The 15477-nt window shown below is 36.1% G+C and overlaps 1 protein-coding gene across 1 annotated transcript; it reads left to right on the top strand.

The window, feature by feature from the left end:
* The first annotated feature begins 5071 nt into the window (after positions 1-5071).
* Positions 5072-6962, top strand: LOC138696669 (fork head domain transcription factor slp2-like). The gene has a single exon (XM_069821897.1). It carries the CDS (start codon positions 5219-5221, stop codon positions 6287-6289), a length of 1071 nt encoding a protein of 356 aa, XP_069677998.1. The 5' UTR covers positions 5072-5218; the 3' UTR covers positions 6290-6962.
* The last annotated feature ends 8515 nt before the right edge of the window (positions 6963-15477 follow it).

Here is a 15477-nt window from a genome sequence, read left to right as displayed (position 1 = left end):
AACTTAATCAACAACTCAAATCTACATTCGTGATCATGTAGCCTATATAAAAATTTGTTACAGTGTATTTATTATCACTACTAGGTCCCAACATAAATAATAATAATATTTACTTACAAATGGCTTTAGAGAACCCAGAGATTCATTGTTGCCCTCACATAAGCCCGCCATCGGTCCCTATCCTGTGCAAGATTAATACAGTCCCTACCATCATATCCCATCTCTCTCAAATCCACTTTAATATTATCCTCCCATCTGCGTCTCGGCCTCCCCAAAGGCCTTTTACCCCTCAGGTCTCCCAGCAAACACTCTATAGGTATTTCTGGTTTCACCCATACGTGCTACATGCCCTGCCCATCTCTGGATTTAATGTTCCTAATTATGTTGGATGAAGAATACAATGCGTGCAGTTCTGCGTTGTGTGACTTTCTCCATTTTTCTGTAACTTCATCCCTCTTAGTCCCAAATATTTTCCTAAGCACCTTATTCTCGAACACCAATGACCTCCGTTCCTCTCTCAACGTGAGAGTCAAAGTTTCACAACCATACAGAACGACCTGTAATAGGCTTATGACTGTTTTGTAAATTCTAATTTTCAGATTTTAATTTTTTGAAAGCAGACTAGATGACAAAAGCTTCTCAACCGAAAACCGAATTAAATAATAATAATAATAATAATAATAATAATAATAATAATAATAATAATAATGAATTATATTCATAGAAGATTTTTTCATATTACTAGTGAGATTTAACTTTAGATCCGTATTTTCGATTTTTTAAATCTCTCTTAGACAAGTACAGGCTGAAATCCGCATAAGTAAGGTAAGCAAGACGCTGGATCTTCACTTGGGAGAACACAGAACAGAACATCATGACAATGGAAGAAACCCTGTTCTGAACGGAATTCAGACACATGACAGTTTCTTTCATGCATTATTAAAGCTACGCGCCTTAACAGTTGAGGATATCACGGCCAGTAACAGCCGTAATAATAATAATAATAATAATAATAATAATAATAATAATAATAATAATAATCATAATAATAATAATAATAATAACGCAATTATACGTACTAAATTTTAATTTGTGATACATAGACCTAAGCTATTTAGGCTTACCAAGTTAAGTAAGATTTTGTTTAGGTCTAGAAGACGAAGAAATTATGAATTGTGAATTGATATATGGACTAGGCCTCCGTAAAGGGTTAAGGATGCTGTTTAATGAATCAAGCAAACTGACGTAGAGGTCTACTGTCTTTGATCTTAATTTTATTAACTCTGAAATATAGAATTATATGGGGCCTATGTGTAGCAGAACCCGTAGTTTTTTCAAACACTCATAGAGCAGATAAATCGTTTTAATAGAGTGCTGTGGGTTTATTGATTTTATTACCGGCCTTTATTTTTTTCTTGCAGGAGGCCTATAATATATGTCTAGCCTACATAACATTTTACATGTAATTATTTTCAGAATGAAATTTGTACAATAACAGTGTATAAACTATTGCATTTGCATTATATATTCATTTAGGCCTACCCAGTAAGTCTGTTTTATTCATTGTAAGTTACTGAATGTGTCGGTAGTCTAGGCCTATATTATAACTTACAGATGACATTACCTTGTTCGCCGAAACGGACCACTTGATTGAACTGACAATATTCGTAAAGAATTACATTTGAGTATGATGATGATGATGATGATGATGATGATGATCAGTGACGTAGACAGAGAGGGTTCACCGGGTGATCCATTTTTTTCAAGAAATATTTTAAAAATATATTAGATTTTAAACCACGAAGAAGCAATCCACCATTAGAGTTGCGAATGCGACACTGAAAGAAAAATATTATTTTACTGTTTCTATCGACAGTGATAAGTATTTAGAATAACAAATTTTTTATAGGCCTACTCGTATAGGCTATCTGTTGACAGGTTGTTTCAAAATTGACCGACGATTCTCAAAGAAATTCTGAAGTTACCATCCTCAACACAATAATCAGATGTAGTTATTTAGGATCGGCGCAACGCGTTTGTTCATTCGCTTCGCAACGACGAAGAATGGGTTTTGCTTTATAACAACTTTTGGGGAGTCTAAATTGATTTTAAATTCGATAAATAATAATTCGATGGTGTTTGAATAATGGGAGATAAGTAATGAAAACGAGTTTTGAGATAATAAGGCTTAAATAAAAATTAAACTTCGGAGCCTTAATGCAAATAATTTTCTACACAAATAAAACACATCAAATGCTAGTATTATTGCACACCTCCTTGTACAGTTTAACTTGTGTATTCACCTAGGGAACAAAACTCCATTTCTACAAAAAATGACAACTCCCTTTACCCGAACACCATCCTTTAAATATATTGCATGTAAGTTATAGACATATTTTCCAAGTAAAGCTCCAGAAACTTGGTCTCCCCAGCTTAAATTCCTGGATAAGCCACTGTTGATCCTGGAACTAATAATTATAATCTTTTTTTTATTGTAGGCTAATTAAAATAATAATTTTCTGTTCGTTTATTTATAGCCCTATAGGCCTGCATAGGGCTATAGCATGTAACCCTACATACCTACAAATATGGCACAAGTTATGCGTATTTACAGCCTAGATTATAAGTAGGCCTATTCATGTGTGTTTACATAGACATCCAGGGATGTAGTCGTAAATAAAAAAGTGCCAGGGCGCTTCATGAAAAGTTTATTATTATTATTATTATTATTATTATTATTATTATTATTATTATTAGGGTAAAACCCCGTCAAGACGCTCTTCAAAAAACCAGGTGTAAACCGCATATTTACAGGGACTGCATAAGTTAATTAGATGGATATTTTAATTTTGACTTAACTTATAAGTTATACTATATCTGTTATCATTTTCTTATTGAATTACGTCATTCATGGACAGTAGTACAGTATTGCCCCATTATGTAATAGCCTACGTCAAAGATATTTGCAGTAGCGTTATGTAGGCTAGCCTACTTAATTCTTTCGAAGAAAAAAAAAACAAGTCTTTTAAGGTTGTTTTCCTGAAATGTCAACCCTTAGAATGAATAACGTATTTTCAAAAAGATTTAAATATCAATTTAAGTTACATTGAATGACATATCAACAGTTGAGCTTACAAGAGCTTTCCGTTTAACACTTAGAAGTTAATAACGAGAATCATAGTTCATAGAGACTTTAATAAACCAAATAAAACAAATTAACCAACAAAAATTTCCAGTATTACGGCCGACTGAGGAAAGTTGCTTGAGAAAGAGAGTATTGGAAAAAGGTAAGGTATTGCAATCATAGGTTTAAGCCAGTAGGTGAAGGGTCGAATAAGGTGGGGTATTGTATGTAGGCTAAAGTGCATAGTTAAATACTGTATTATTATTGTTATTATTATAACTTATTAGACTATAATTATTATTACGTGCATTATTACTTATTAATAATATCGTTACTATTTAAATACCCGTTGGCTATGTAAACACACTACTAATTCATATTATAAAATACAAAATTGAGTCTGACTCAAGTAAGACAAATAGGCTATTATTTTAAAAAGTGAAAAAAGAAGAAGAAGAAGCAGATTGCAGAAAAAAGTACCGGGCGACGCCCTTGCGAGATACATCCTTGGTAATGTGCACTTAAATACTACCATCAAAGCAATATTTCAAGTGCAGATATCCCACTACTGTACATTGACAAAGGGAAGTTAATTTTCACGCTCATTTATTACTTTATAACATTTTTAAATAAAGCATTTGCAATTAGGCCTAGGTATTACTGTATTTTTTTAATGTGGTTTCAATGATTTCCGAACATCGGTAGGGTGCATGGTTGAACGCTTGAAATGCATCTTGCTCTAATGGAGATTAGGGCAAAACCCGTTATAAAGAACAAAAACTGATTATAAGCACTTCAAACAAAGTAGCGGTTTGTAGGCCTATCTATTAATGTATGTTTTCGTCAACATTTGATAAAATCAACGAATTACACAATTTGAGAAAGGACAGAAGTACCCACTGGACCTGCAAACCACCATACGTAGCGTAGGCCTACAGTGTGTAGCCTACAGCTTTAATATAGTACATTATGTTTACCACAATCATTCCGTGACTGAATTTCTACTTATGAGGGGAGAATGAAGAGAGTAAAAATATGCTTAGCAGTTGTTGGAGTGACAAAATGAAGTCTTTCTCACGTGTTCATTACATCTACATGTAGCCTACATTGTTATTTTACCGACGACTGTACACGAAAATTTATTAGATGTTATATAAGCCTAGCTATATAGAATTAAAAAGTACCTACAAAATCTTATCGTTAATGTAAGATTTATTTTAGGAACAATTTTTTGGTAAGAAGCTTTTCTAATATTGGAATGTCTGCTGTAGATCCACATAATTAAAGATAGAATTCGACGAAGGTTTCCGCACTACTATTCAGACTTTGTGTTAAAGAGCTCCAAGACTGACTGAGGTCCATGTGGAGAGTTACGAGCTTGTTAGTGTTAGTGTGTTTGGTAGCAATCTGGCCACTGAAATAGGAAACTTTTGAAGTGCGCTTTGAAAAGGGGAATTTTTTGTGAGATGCACTATTGTGCAATGGATAGTGAATTAATACTGGCTTATTAAAGTACTTACTTCTGAAAACAATACGGAAAGCTGAATACATAACAATGCGAGTCCCGATGAGCATTTCGACAGAGATTGCATGCGCCTTTCTTAGCCCGTCCAACGGAGTATTTAAAACAAGAATTCGCTGTGGACGAGGCGGGAGGAGGGTGGGACGGGCAATTGCAGAAACAAACGCCAGGAGCCGTAATTATACCGCGCCGCGCCGCACTCGAGCACCCCGGCACAATAAACAAATGAAAGTGACGACGCACAAGTAACGGTCTGCACAGTAACCATAGCAACACGCAACAATCTGGCCTCGTACGAACTGGTTTGGCTCCGTTGGCCACGCCCTCCCTAGCCGCGCATTGGCTGTCCGCCGAGGGTGGGGGGCGGAGTCCGCCGGGGCGGGGCGATGCTCGCGGGAGGTGAGCACAGAAGCTGCGGATCCTCTCTCACGTGTCAGTGAGACTCGGCCAGCGGGCAGTGACGCGTCAGTCTGTGTCGGAGCAGTGCGGACAGTGCGAGATACCCGACCCGACGTTTCCTCAGGTGAAATTCTCGTCTGCGAGAGGACTGCACCCCGCCCGCGCATGTCAACATGGTGAAGATCGAGGGCCCGCTGCACCCCCTAGTGATGGCCCGAACGCCCCTCAAGTCCTCGTTCAGCATCAGCTCCATCTTGCCGGAGACGGCGGCCGCGTCGCGCGCGCCGAGCCCCCCCGACTTGGGGGCCCCGTGCTCCAGCGGCTCGGACAGCGACAGCGACCTGGACGTGACGGGGGGCGCCACCCCCCCGCCGCTGGACTGCAGCACCAACAAGGACGGCAAGCAGGACGGCCCCGCCGCCGCCGCGGACAAGGCCGAGGGCGAGAAGAAGAAGAACGAGAAGCCGCCGTACAGCTACAACGCGCTCATCATGATGGCCATCCGCCAGAGCCCCGAGAAGCGCCTCACGCTCAACGGCATCTACGAGTTCATCATGAAGAACTTCCCCTACTACCGCGAGAACAAGCAGGGCTGGCAGAACTCCATCCGCCACAACCTCTCGCTCAACAAGTGCTTCGTGAAGGTGCCGCGCCACTACGACGACCCGGGCAAGGGCAACTACTGGATGCTGGACCCCAGCAGCGAGGACGTCTTCATCGGCGGCACTACGGGCAAGCTGCGGCGACGCTCCACGGCCGCCAGCAGGAGCCGCCTGGCCGCCTTCAAGCGCACCGTGGTGCTGGGCGCGGCGGGGCTCTACCCGGGGGGCCTCGGCCCCGCGGGCGCGCCGTACCCGGGCCCGTGGGGGCTCTCCCCGCTCTACTGCAATCCGTACCACCGCTACCCGTACCCGTACCCGGGGCTCCTGCAGCCGCTGCCCAAGCCCATCGCCACGCACGGCTTCTCCGTGGAGCGCCTGCTGGGATCGGAGGCGGCGACGCCGGGGCAGTACGGCCCCCTGCGCCTCCAGCACCCCGGGCTCTACACGGCGCCCACGCCCTACCACGACTTCTACACGACGCTGCGCTCGCTGGCCGGCACGTCGGCAGCCGCGGCGACGCCCCTGGTGCAGGGCGCCGCGCCCGCCACCACGACCACGGCGTCGTCCAGCTGCAGCAGCAGCCCGGAGCCTTCGCAGCCCATCTTCAAGCCCGTCACCGTGCTGGCGTCCCGGCCCAGCTAATCTGCGGTAACGCGACCGACCTGGCGCTGGCGCGGCATATTGCAGGCAGCCCGTGTGGGCGGCACTTCTTCCGCAACGCATCCAGTGCCTAAGAATTCTAAATTTAAGCACACCCACATCGCCGGCTTGCAATATGGCGCCGTCATCGCATCCGGATATTAATCCCAGTTCCTCCCCGCAACCTCCGATGTATAAAGAACTGCACCTAGGAAGCAATCGCTATGGTACTTCTCCGTCTGTGACTATTGCTATTGATCTCTATTAGGTCCGTCCCCAGCCGAAACAAATTCCGAGCGCAATTGTGACTTAACGCGACCAGACCCAAAGCTCTTTAGTCAGGAACCTTTGAACTGCCAAAGGGTTAAGAGATTAAACGAACTAATATTTTGTAAATAAACGGATCTCATACGAACTGAGGACAATGGAGTGTTTGTGAAAGAAATGAGACGCTTATGATGAACTATTTCGGTGGACACGATCACATAGGCCTAATAGAATGCCATGACACTCACTCATTCACTCACACACAAACACACACTTAAATGTATTTATTGTATATTGTATTGAGTGTATATTTGTTGTACATTTCGTTTTATTGTAAAGATATATACATATATAAATATACAAAACAATTGTGTTAATACCAATTTAAAAGTTTGTGTTGTTTCTTGTGTACAACATTTAGATTCTTCATGGGTGACTTTGAAAGTACTTTTTAAGTAGGGCCGCGGGGACTTCATTTTTTATTCGTAGATCGAATTTTAATGGGGGACAGTGTGTATAAATATTGACTTGATTGGAATTTCAATGAATAATTGAAGAGGGCGGACAACTGACTCTTGTTGTCACGGTGATTGATGAGGCCGTGGAAAAGCTGATGATCAAGTTGCGTAGGCCTACCTGCTTTGTGCTCTGGTCATCAGTCTGTATACTAATGCTTAAGCCGCTTCTTACAGGTTGAGATTTGATCCGACAATTCTCATTACGTCATGTTTGAACTTCCTTCCTTGTGTGGTCATTAGGTAATGATGCACCGTACTTTAATGCTTGATAGCTGTAGTGGTCATTTTTCAGAAACAGTTGTCTGCCACATGGAATAATGATTAAACTAAGGTATGAGAACGCAGTGCTCTAGTATTTGCAATAACATTTGGAATGCGGTTTGATAAGTTACACAAACAAATAGAACGGAGAAGTCAGAACAATCAGGTTCATTGCAATACATTATTTTTCAATCGTACCACATTATTTCACTGCAGCGAATTATTTAAGTACTCTATGGAGAAAGATACTGAAACAAAAATGTTGATAAATTTCGTATTAATATTTTTAATTTTATACATACCCTAATCAAAAGTAATTTTCTTACAGATGGACATAAAATTATTTCTCGTTAAATTGCTGTTGTACGTTGTTCTACTTTGAAGTAAATTAGGTTATTATGCTTTAATTTATTTAAAAATACAGGTCAAATAATAATGATAATTACAATAAATTATGAATTTGTATGAAATACAGTGTAGGCCTATTTGTTTTAAACCTACGTTTACTAGACTGTGTTACTTTTTACATATGACTAATAGGCTAAGTAGGTTTTAATAATAATAATAGTAATAATAATAATAATAATAATAATAATAATAATAATAATAATAATAATAATTTATTTAACCTGACAGAATTAAGACCATGCGGCCTTCTGAATAGGCCTAAGCTATATTACAACATATGGAACTTTTTATTTATGGCACTTTACTGATAAAATTGGCTTTATTTTATTAAAAATATCAATGGACATAATTAAAACATGTTTCATTATTAGGCCTATTCCCATTAGCCTGTGTGTTGATAAAAGTGCTATTCTTTTGACAGCCAGTGCAGATAAGTAATGTACGTACAGGCTTATCACTTCTGTAAGCTAGTACAATAGGTAACAAATAAACTGTTTATTAAGTCATTTCCATAGCTGTGCATTTCCCATTAACTTCAACAGACCCTGACATAAAATTATTGTTACTTTGGAATGGGGGACACAAGCTGTTTTCTTTTTCTGTAGGCCTACCTATTTTAATATTATAGGTATCTTAAAATCGTTTTGAGGAGACTTACAAAATTGCAGCAGTGTTAGAAAACGTTACGAGACAAAGATATTGATTTTAAAAGATGACAAAGAAAGCAAATATAATTAATATCGAATTAGGGTAATTTCAGTTTTAAATTTAATATGAAGGGATCCCAGCAAAAGAATGGCAACCCACAAGTTTATATAAACCGAGGTTTCACCGTAACTTATTATATAAATAATGTGGCAGTCCTATCTGAAAATGATTTAGATCTATTTAGTCTGTGTGTGAAACTCCTCTTTATTGCATTTAGGCATGTGAATTTATTATTACCACTAGAACTGTGATTTTCGTATTTAATTACAATTCAAGTTTTAAGTTCCACCTTGGCCATGTATGTAGACCTACTGAACCTCTTAAAGATTGCCTTTAGGTTAAAATGGCAAAATTAAATTTGATTAATGGAATAATATAACTTATGAACAATTTAAAATGCTCTCTTCCATATTTTATGCAGATGGACTTTCTGTTATAGGCCTATTGCACCGAGTCCTGCAAGTTTACTGTAAGGTAGATTGTGTTCCTTCTTCAGAGGGCTAATTTTCGGTGGAGAGAATAAATCCGACATTCGAGATCAATGATTCAAGTTACCTTCAAGTTCTTAAAGTTACTGACACATTATCAGGTACTTCAAAGTGTAAAATCACTAAATAGAACCGGGTGCCAGGCCTATCTTCTTTTTACCGGCACTGAAATATGGAAACTTAATTTAATATTTCCAGATTTTCTTTTTGAGTTTTATTTTTATTCCTTTCCATATGGAAAAAAGTTGTATACGTGCTTAAGTATAAAATATTAATTTCTCTATATTCCGAAATGATACGTTGGCTCTTTTATTATTTAAAAATCACTAGAGTCACTGCCTGCAATTTATAACTTGCACGTTGTTACCAATATCAGTGGAGTGGAAGATCTACGTTTTCAAGGTATACATAGGTCTAAGTAATACTTTACATCCCGTAATGGACCAAATAATCATTCAACAAAGACAATAGATAACGTACCTAATGTGCAGTAATTCTTTAATTTAATTCATCTAGAGAAGCAAGAGATATTATTTCATATATTAAAAAAATTAAAGTTATGGATTAACTCGTTTTGTAATTACATTGTTTCAGTTTAGCATTAAAATTTGGGAGATTAAAACCATGCGACAGATTTAATCCAATTCATATTGACCTAGATTCTTTATTGGGCAATATCAACATTTTCGTGCTTAATTAATTTCATCCTCTTTAAATTATAAAAGTCTAAGAAATATTGAAAAATACTTTGTAGGTCTTTTAAAATATTTTCCATGTTTGCATTGAATATTACAAGATTTATAAATTGGGTTGAAGTTAACAGTGTCATTTTGAGAAATGTAATCTATATGAGGTTGTTATTAGGCTATTATTATTATTATTATTATTGTTATTATTATTATTATTATTACTATTATTATTATTATTATTATTATTATTATTATTATTATTCACATAAATGTAGTACAGATGCAGGTTAATTATATCTATTATTTATATTTCTTAGAAGTTATATTTAAGATGTAAGCTATTTTTAAACAGCATAGGCCATTTTGAAAATTATATTAGCCCTCAGGATATTTTAAGGACATCCTATAAAGCAGCCTTTTAACTATTCTCATACAGACGTAAACAGAGACACATGGACTAAAGTGACTTCAGAAAGAATTTATGTCATACACAAGAACATTAATTTAGCATCGAATTGTTTGAGATAGGCTACAAAATATAGTGTACACTCAGATCTTACATATTTTCTATAAGGGCGATTTTATCTTGCGTTTCAGAAACGACTTTTTTCAGCTGTATCCTCCATGAGACAGGAACTACAGTAAGTTCAACAATGCATGCATGTAATATTTTACAAACTCGACTATGGGTAGGCCTATTTCGCTGAGACAAAATTTAGATCTGTGACACGACTACGAATTTAGTGGAACCTGTTTCGATTCCACTAATTTTTAATGTCTAATGATGCTTGAGAATATAATAGCATGCAGCAAGAGTTCTCATTAGTTTCTATAGGTCTAATCTAATAATAATAATAATAATAATAATAATAATAATAATAATAATAATAATGCGCCCGAATCTTTGTGCAGATAAATAATTTGAGAAGATAGTAGTAGCAGTACTAGTAATAGTAGTAATATTAATAATAATAATAATAATAATAATAATAATAATAATAATAATAATAATACAATTGGAGCTCTGTGAACTTTATTTAGACACTCGTACTTGTATATTTGAATTTAGATTGTAAGTTAATTCCGTGTAATGTAGAATGCACAGAAGAATGTCAGTCTGAGAAGTTTAATAATAATAATAATAATAATAATAATAATAATAATAATAATAATAATAGCTCAATCGAATCTCCATGACTTACCTTTATTCAGAGATTTGTACTTTAGGCTACTTGAATTTATATTCCCGTGTAAGGTATAATGTAACTTACTAAAGAATACCTGTCTGAGAGGTTAAATAATAATAATAATAATAATAATAATAATAATAATAATAATAATAATAGTTCAATCGAATCTCCATGACTTACTTTTATTCAGAGATTTGTACTTTAGGCTACTTGAATTTATATTCCCGTGTAAGGTATAATGTAACTTGCTGAAGAATATCAGTCTGAGAGGTTAAATAATAATAATAATAATAATAATAATAATAATAATAATAATAGTTCAATCGAATCTCCATGACTTACTTTTATTCAGAGATTTGTACTTTAGGCTACTTGAATTTATATTCCCGTGTAAGGTATAATGTAACTTGCTGAAGAATATCAGTCTGAGAGGTTAAATAATAATAATAATAATAATAATAATAATAATAATAATAATAATAATAATTTATTCGAATGTACCTGATTCAACATAATTCACAGATTCGTACTTAACTTACACTTGAATTTATAATTCCATGCAGTATATTGTAACTTACAGATACAGTTAACTGTCAATCTAAGAAGTTAAACATTAATAGGCTTGCTAATAATCATCATTATCCTACAGATAGAGCATTTTAATGTACGTAATATGGAACTGAAGTTGGATGTGTTTAATGAACGTTGCAACTGTATCAGATATAAATAACTTATTATAAGAAAATAAGCTGAGAAAATCTTGGATAATAAGGATCTGAAGATCGAAATCGACACCGAAATGACAAATTATCTTGTAACTAATTATTGCTTTAAAGGGAAATTAAAACAATGTTACTCCGAAATTATCTGAAATAGGCTTTGTCCCCGAAAAGCACAGTCACAAAATTGCAACATCAGCTCTCCTGGGAACCGCTCACATAGGAAATATAATGTAGGCTATATTGTAAAAATGGTGTGATTATATTATTTATGTACGACTACTTGTAGATATGACTTTGTAAATAAGTATAACTTATGAGCTCGAAAGCATTTAAAGAACCAAGATAATATGCTCTAAATCATGAAAATATTATACTACTGCTATTGGTACGGATAGGCCTATAATAGTGGCATCAAAACTGTGGCTGTATCGGGCTAATGTCGGCGAATCGCGCAATTACCGTTTTTATTTGATCCCTCGTAACGTAAGTAGGCCTACCTACCCGGAGCGATCCGGATTTTAACTGTAGCGGCTGTACATATGTAATCGCCTTGCTCTGTTTAAATCTAGTTACTCTCGAAAGTGAATCACTTTCATTGTATACCGACCCTTCATTGTAGTCCTGCTATTGTGATACTAACATGATACTTTACTTACGAAACGAAAAGGGCTACGTAGGCCCTATCGCTTTTAGGATAAACCAGTTACTCTTAGAATCTTTACAAATTAATGTCGATTAGCGGAGATGCGAGACATGTTAATCGAGTTGGCGTCCCGTTCTTAATCCACGAACAAAATGTGCATCAATTTGGTCTGGATCTTCTATCCTACGCTTCTTTATGTCGGAAGAATTAGCGTTGGATAAGTACAGTAGGCACATTTGAAACGTTAGCAATGGTGTTAAAATAACTTCACTGTAATAGTATAAACATTTGCATTACCTGAATACCTAGTTAGATAATACATTTATTGTTCATTGAATCCTACTAGTTGTGCTGCAATATTGACACTTTGTGTAATGACGATAGAAAGCATAGGCCTAACCTGTTATTTAATCTCAATTAATTGGAAATTTCTTAAGTTTATATTTGGCGTGAATACATTAATCTGTCTTATGTGATAGGATAGATTGTGGACTTTCTGAGTAATAATACTGACCTGTGAATTGACACGATTTGCTATCACCATCTTAATCTTCAGCATTATAAGATTAAGTCCAAACGATCTGTTTTGGACTCTTGATAAATTTTGAGTTTTTTTTTTTTTTTTCTGAATTCTAATAAGTCAAATATCAAATTACAGACGTGTACAGACTCAAACGATAATATATATGATTCAAGTAACATTTATTCCACAAAACTCATTTATTACATACCGTTTGCAACATTAATATTTAGTATGAAACCCTTTGTTCTTTATCATCAATTTTATGCGATTTGGCATGCTTTTCATAAGATTTTCACATTGTTTCTTGATGTCTTCATCCCTGTGCCATATTTGAATAAGTGCTTCTATGAGGTTTACCTTGGTGGTAGGCCAAAGATTTTCAATTGGATTTGCGTCTTGGCTGTTATCTGGCCAGGGAAGGACATCTACATTATTTTCAGCCAGAAAATTAGTTACTGATCTGGCTTTGTGACAAGGTGCTCCATCCTGCATGAAGACACATTCACCATCAGGGAACCAGTCCCTCATTTGTGGAAAAATTCGGGTTTCTAGGACTTTTCTGTACTGATTCTGCGGCATAGAGTCCTACAGAATTATTTTGTGGCCAGTGATAATTATGAAAATTTAAAAAAATGTGGTGTTAAGTCTAATAATTTGCACACGTCTGTAACAAGAGAAGATAAATATTATTACATCATATGACTTAGGCCTATTTTAATGTAAAATTGTGCAGTTATCAATTTACATTATATTAGGAACACTGTGAACGTTTTCGCCATACATTATGGCATCTTCAGACATGGGTTGACGATATCTAATGAAAAAACAATATATTGCAATACATGGCGAGGGAAAGCATATTAAAATGTACAATAAAAAATTGTGATTTTACGTGTATGACCAAGTGTTTTCACTGTTTTTAACTTTGACATTTATTGTACGTTTTAATATGCTTTTCCTCACCATGTATTGCAATATGTTGTTTTTTCATTAGATATCGTCAACTCGTGTCTGAAGATGCCATAATTCATGGAGAAAACGTTCACATTGTTATTAGTATAATGTAAATTAATAACTTCACAATTTTACATTAAAATAAGTAATATGATGGAATAATATTTATCTTCTCTTGTTAATGTCATGTGATAAATTGGACCGGCCATCGCTTTTAGATCGTCTGATGCTTCTGAGCTGTTAACAGCAAGCTTAAGCTATGTAAGTTATAGGCTATATTGTGTTGCACTTTAGTTATTCGATAATCTTTATTCCGATCTCAATGTTGGTAGCTTAGTAGGCCTACCTACTTATCTTACCTATATGTGACGATTTTTTTTATTTATATTAAAAAAAATTAAATTGTACCGAATGCCTTTGTTTTCTAGTGTAGTAAGGTTTGTCTGCAAGCCATCGTAAAAATTTAATGTCTGCTGTTTTAGGTTTCTGTAGTCTTTTATTAGGGCCCAACATTCAGATCTGTAGAACAATAATACAGGGGACAACCATGACTACTCGTATTTAACATTTCAATTTCGTTTCAGGACGAGTAGGCTATGTTTAAGCGTTCTTTCGATGGTTTTCACATACTTGATTACATTTTGTTTATCGTAAACATCTGTGTTATTGTTAAGAGATATTTTAAAGCCGTGATAATTGAAGATTTACTCATTTAATTGTAATTGTGAGTTTTACGATTTGTTTGCACTTAAATGTTCATTTATAGGAATTAGTGTGTACGGTTGATATCTACGGACTTGGCAAACTACCAGGAAATTTAAACTCGCATAATTTTGAACAGCAAATAACGAAATTAATCGTGTAGTCTCGTAGAATAACTGCAAGAAAAATGTGTCAACTCCGAGAATAACACACCCTTTGAACTTTTAGAACACAAAGAAATACACAGGGCTTTCATTCTCATTTATACAGAACTATGGCTATCACGGACCCGATATATTTGTGACAAAACAGACTGATTAAACTGAAAATAGGTCTATTGGTTTAAGAAAGGACGTGAAGTCACAAACTGGAGAAAAGGAAATTATAAAAATTACGAGTGTTTCGGCACTTTCTATCTCTGCTTGTGATAATGACCACGTTTCACACTGACAGACTGAAACGAATCGCATAATAGATGCTGGAAGTTGTAAGAGTATAATCCTTTACAAATACATTATAAAAAAAAGAAAAAGAATAGACTTATCTACAGCAAGAGTATATGCAGATGTTCTGATACAAAGCAGAATTTTTTACGAGTTTATTCACTCAGTTTAATCACATTAAAATTCACTGATACCGTATTTCTGGTAGAGTAGTCTACATATCCACATTTGAAGATATGCCTGTGGTTATTTCATGTAGATCTAACACATTAAGATACAGAGTATGTTACGCCCGTATTTACATAGTCTATTGGCTGATCTGGCCAAAGTTAAGAACGACAAATATTTATTGGAAGTGAGGCGGCAATCTGGCACATTATTCGTAATTTTTCCATGCCTTCCTGGGTAGTGATAAAAAAAGGCGATAGGCCTATATAGACTACACAGCCTATACTTTTATGAAGTCAGTATTTTAACAATGAATTTTTCCTTCATCAACGTGATGGAAATATTCAGAAGAAGAATTTTAGATTTCCAATCCCGTGTTGAGCTTTAATATAGCCGAATTTTGGACTACTTTCAGGCTCCATCGTGGTCTTCATCGTCATCATCATTATCATAGTCATCATCGTCATCATTATCATCACCAAGCTCATATTGCTCAAGCTCTGTTTT

The sequence above is a fragment of the Periplaneta americana genome, chromosome 3, assembly GCF_040183065.1.
Source record: "Periplaneta americana isolate PAMFEO1 chromosome 3, P.americana_PAMFEO1_priV1, whole genome shotgun sequence".
NCBI classification, from domain to species: domain Eukaryota; kingdom Metazoa; phylum Arthropoda; class Insecta; order Blattodea; family Blattidae; genus Periplaneta; species Periplaneta americana.
Note: the sequence above shows the minus strand (reverse complement) of the source record. Positions and strands in the feature narration are given on the sequence as shown.

Bases quoted from the DNA above. Each gene is read 5' to 3' on its own strand.
- LOC138696669 (XM_069821897.1), top strand. From the start codon at position 5,219: ATGGTGAAGATCGAGGGCCCGCTGCACCCCCTAGTGATGGCCCGAACG.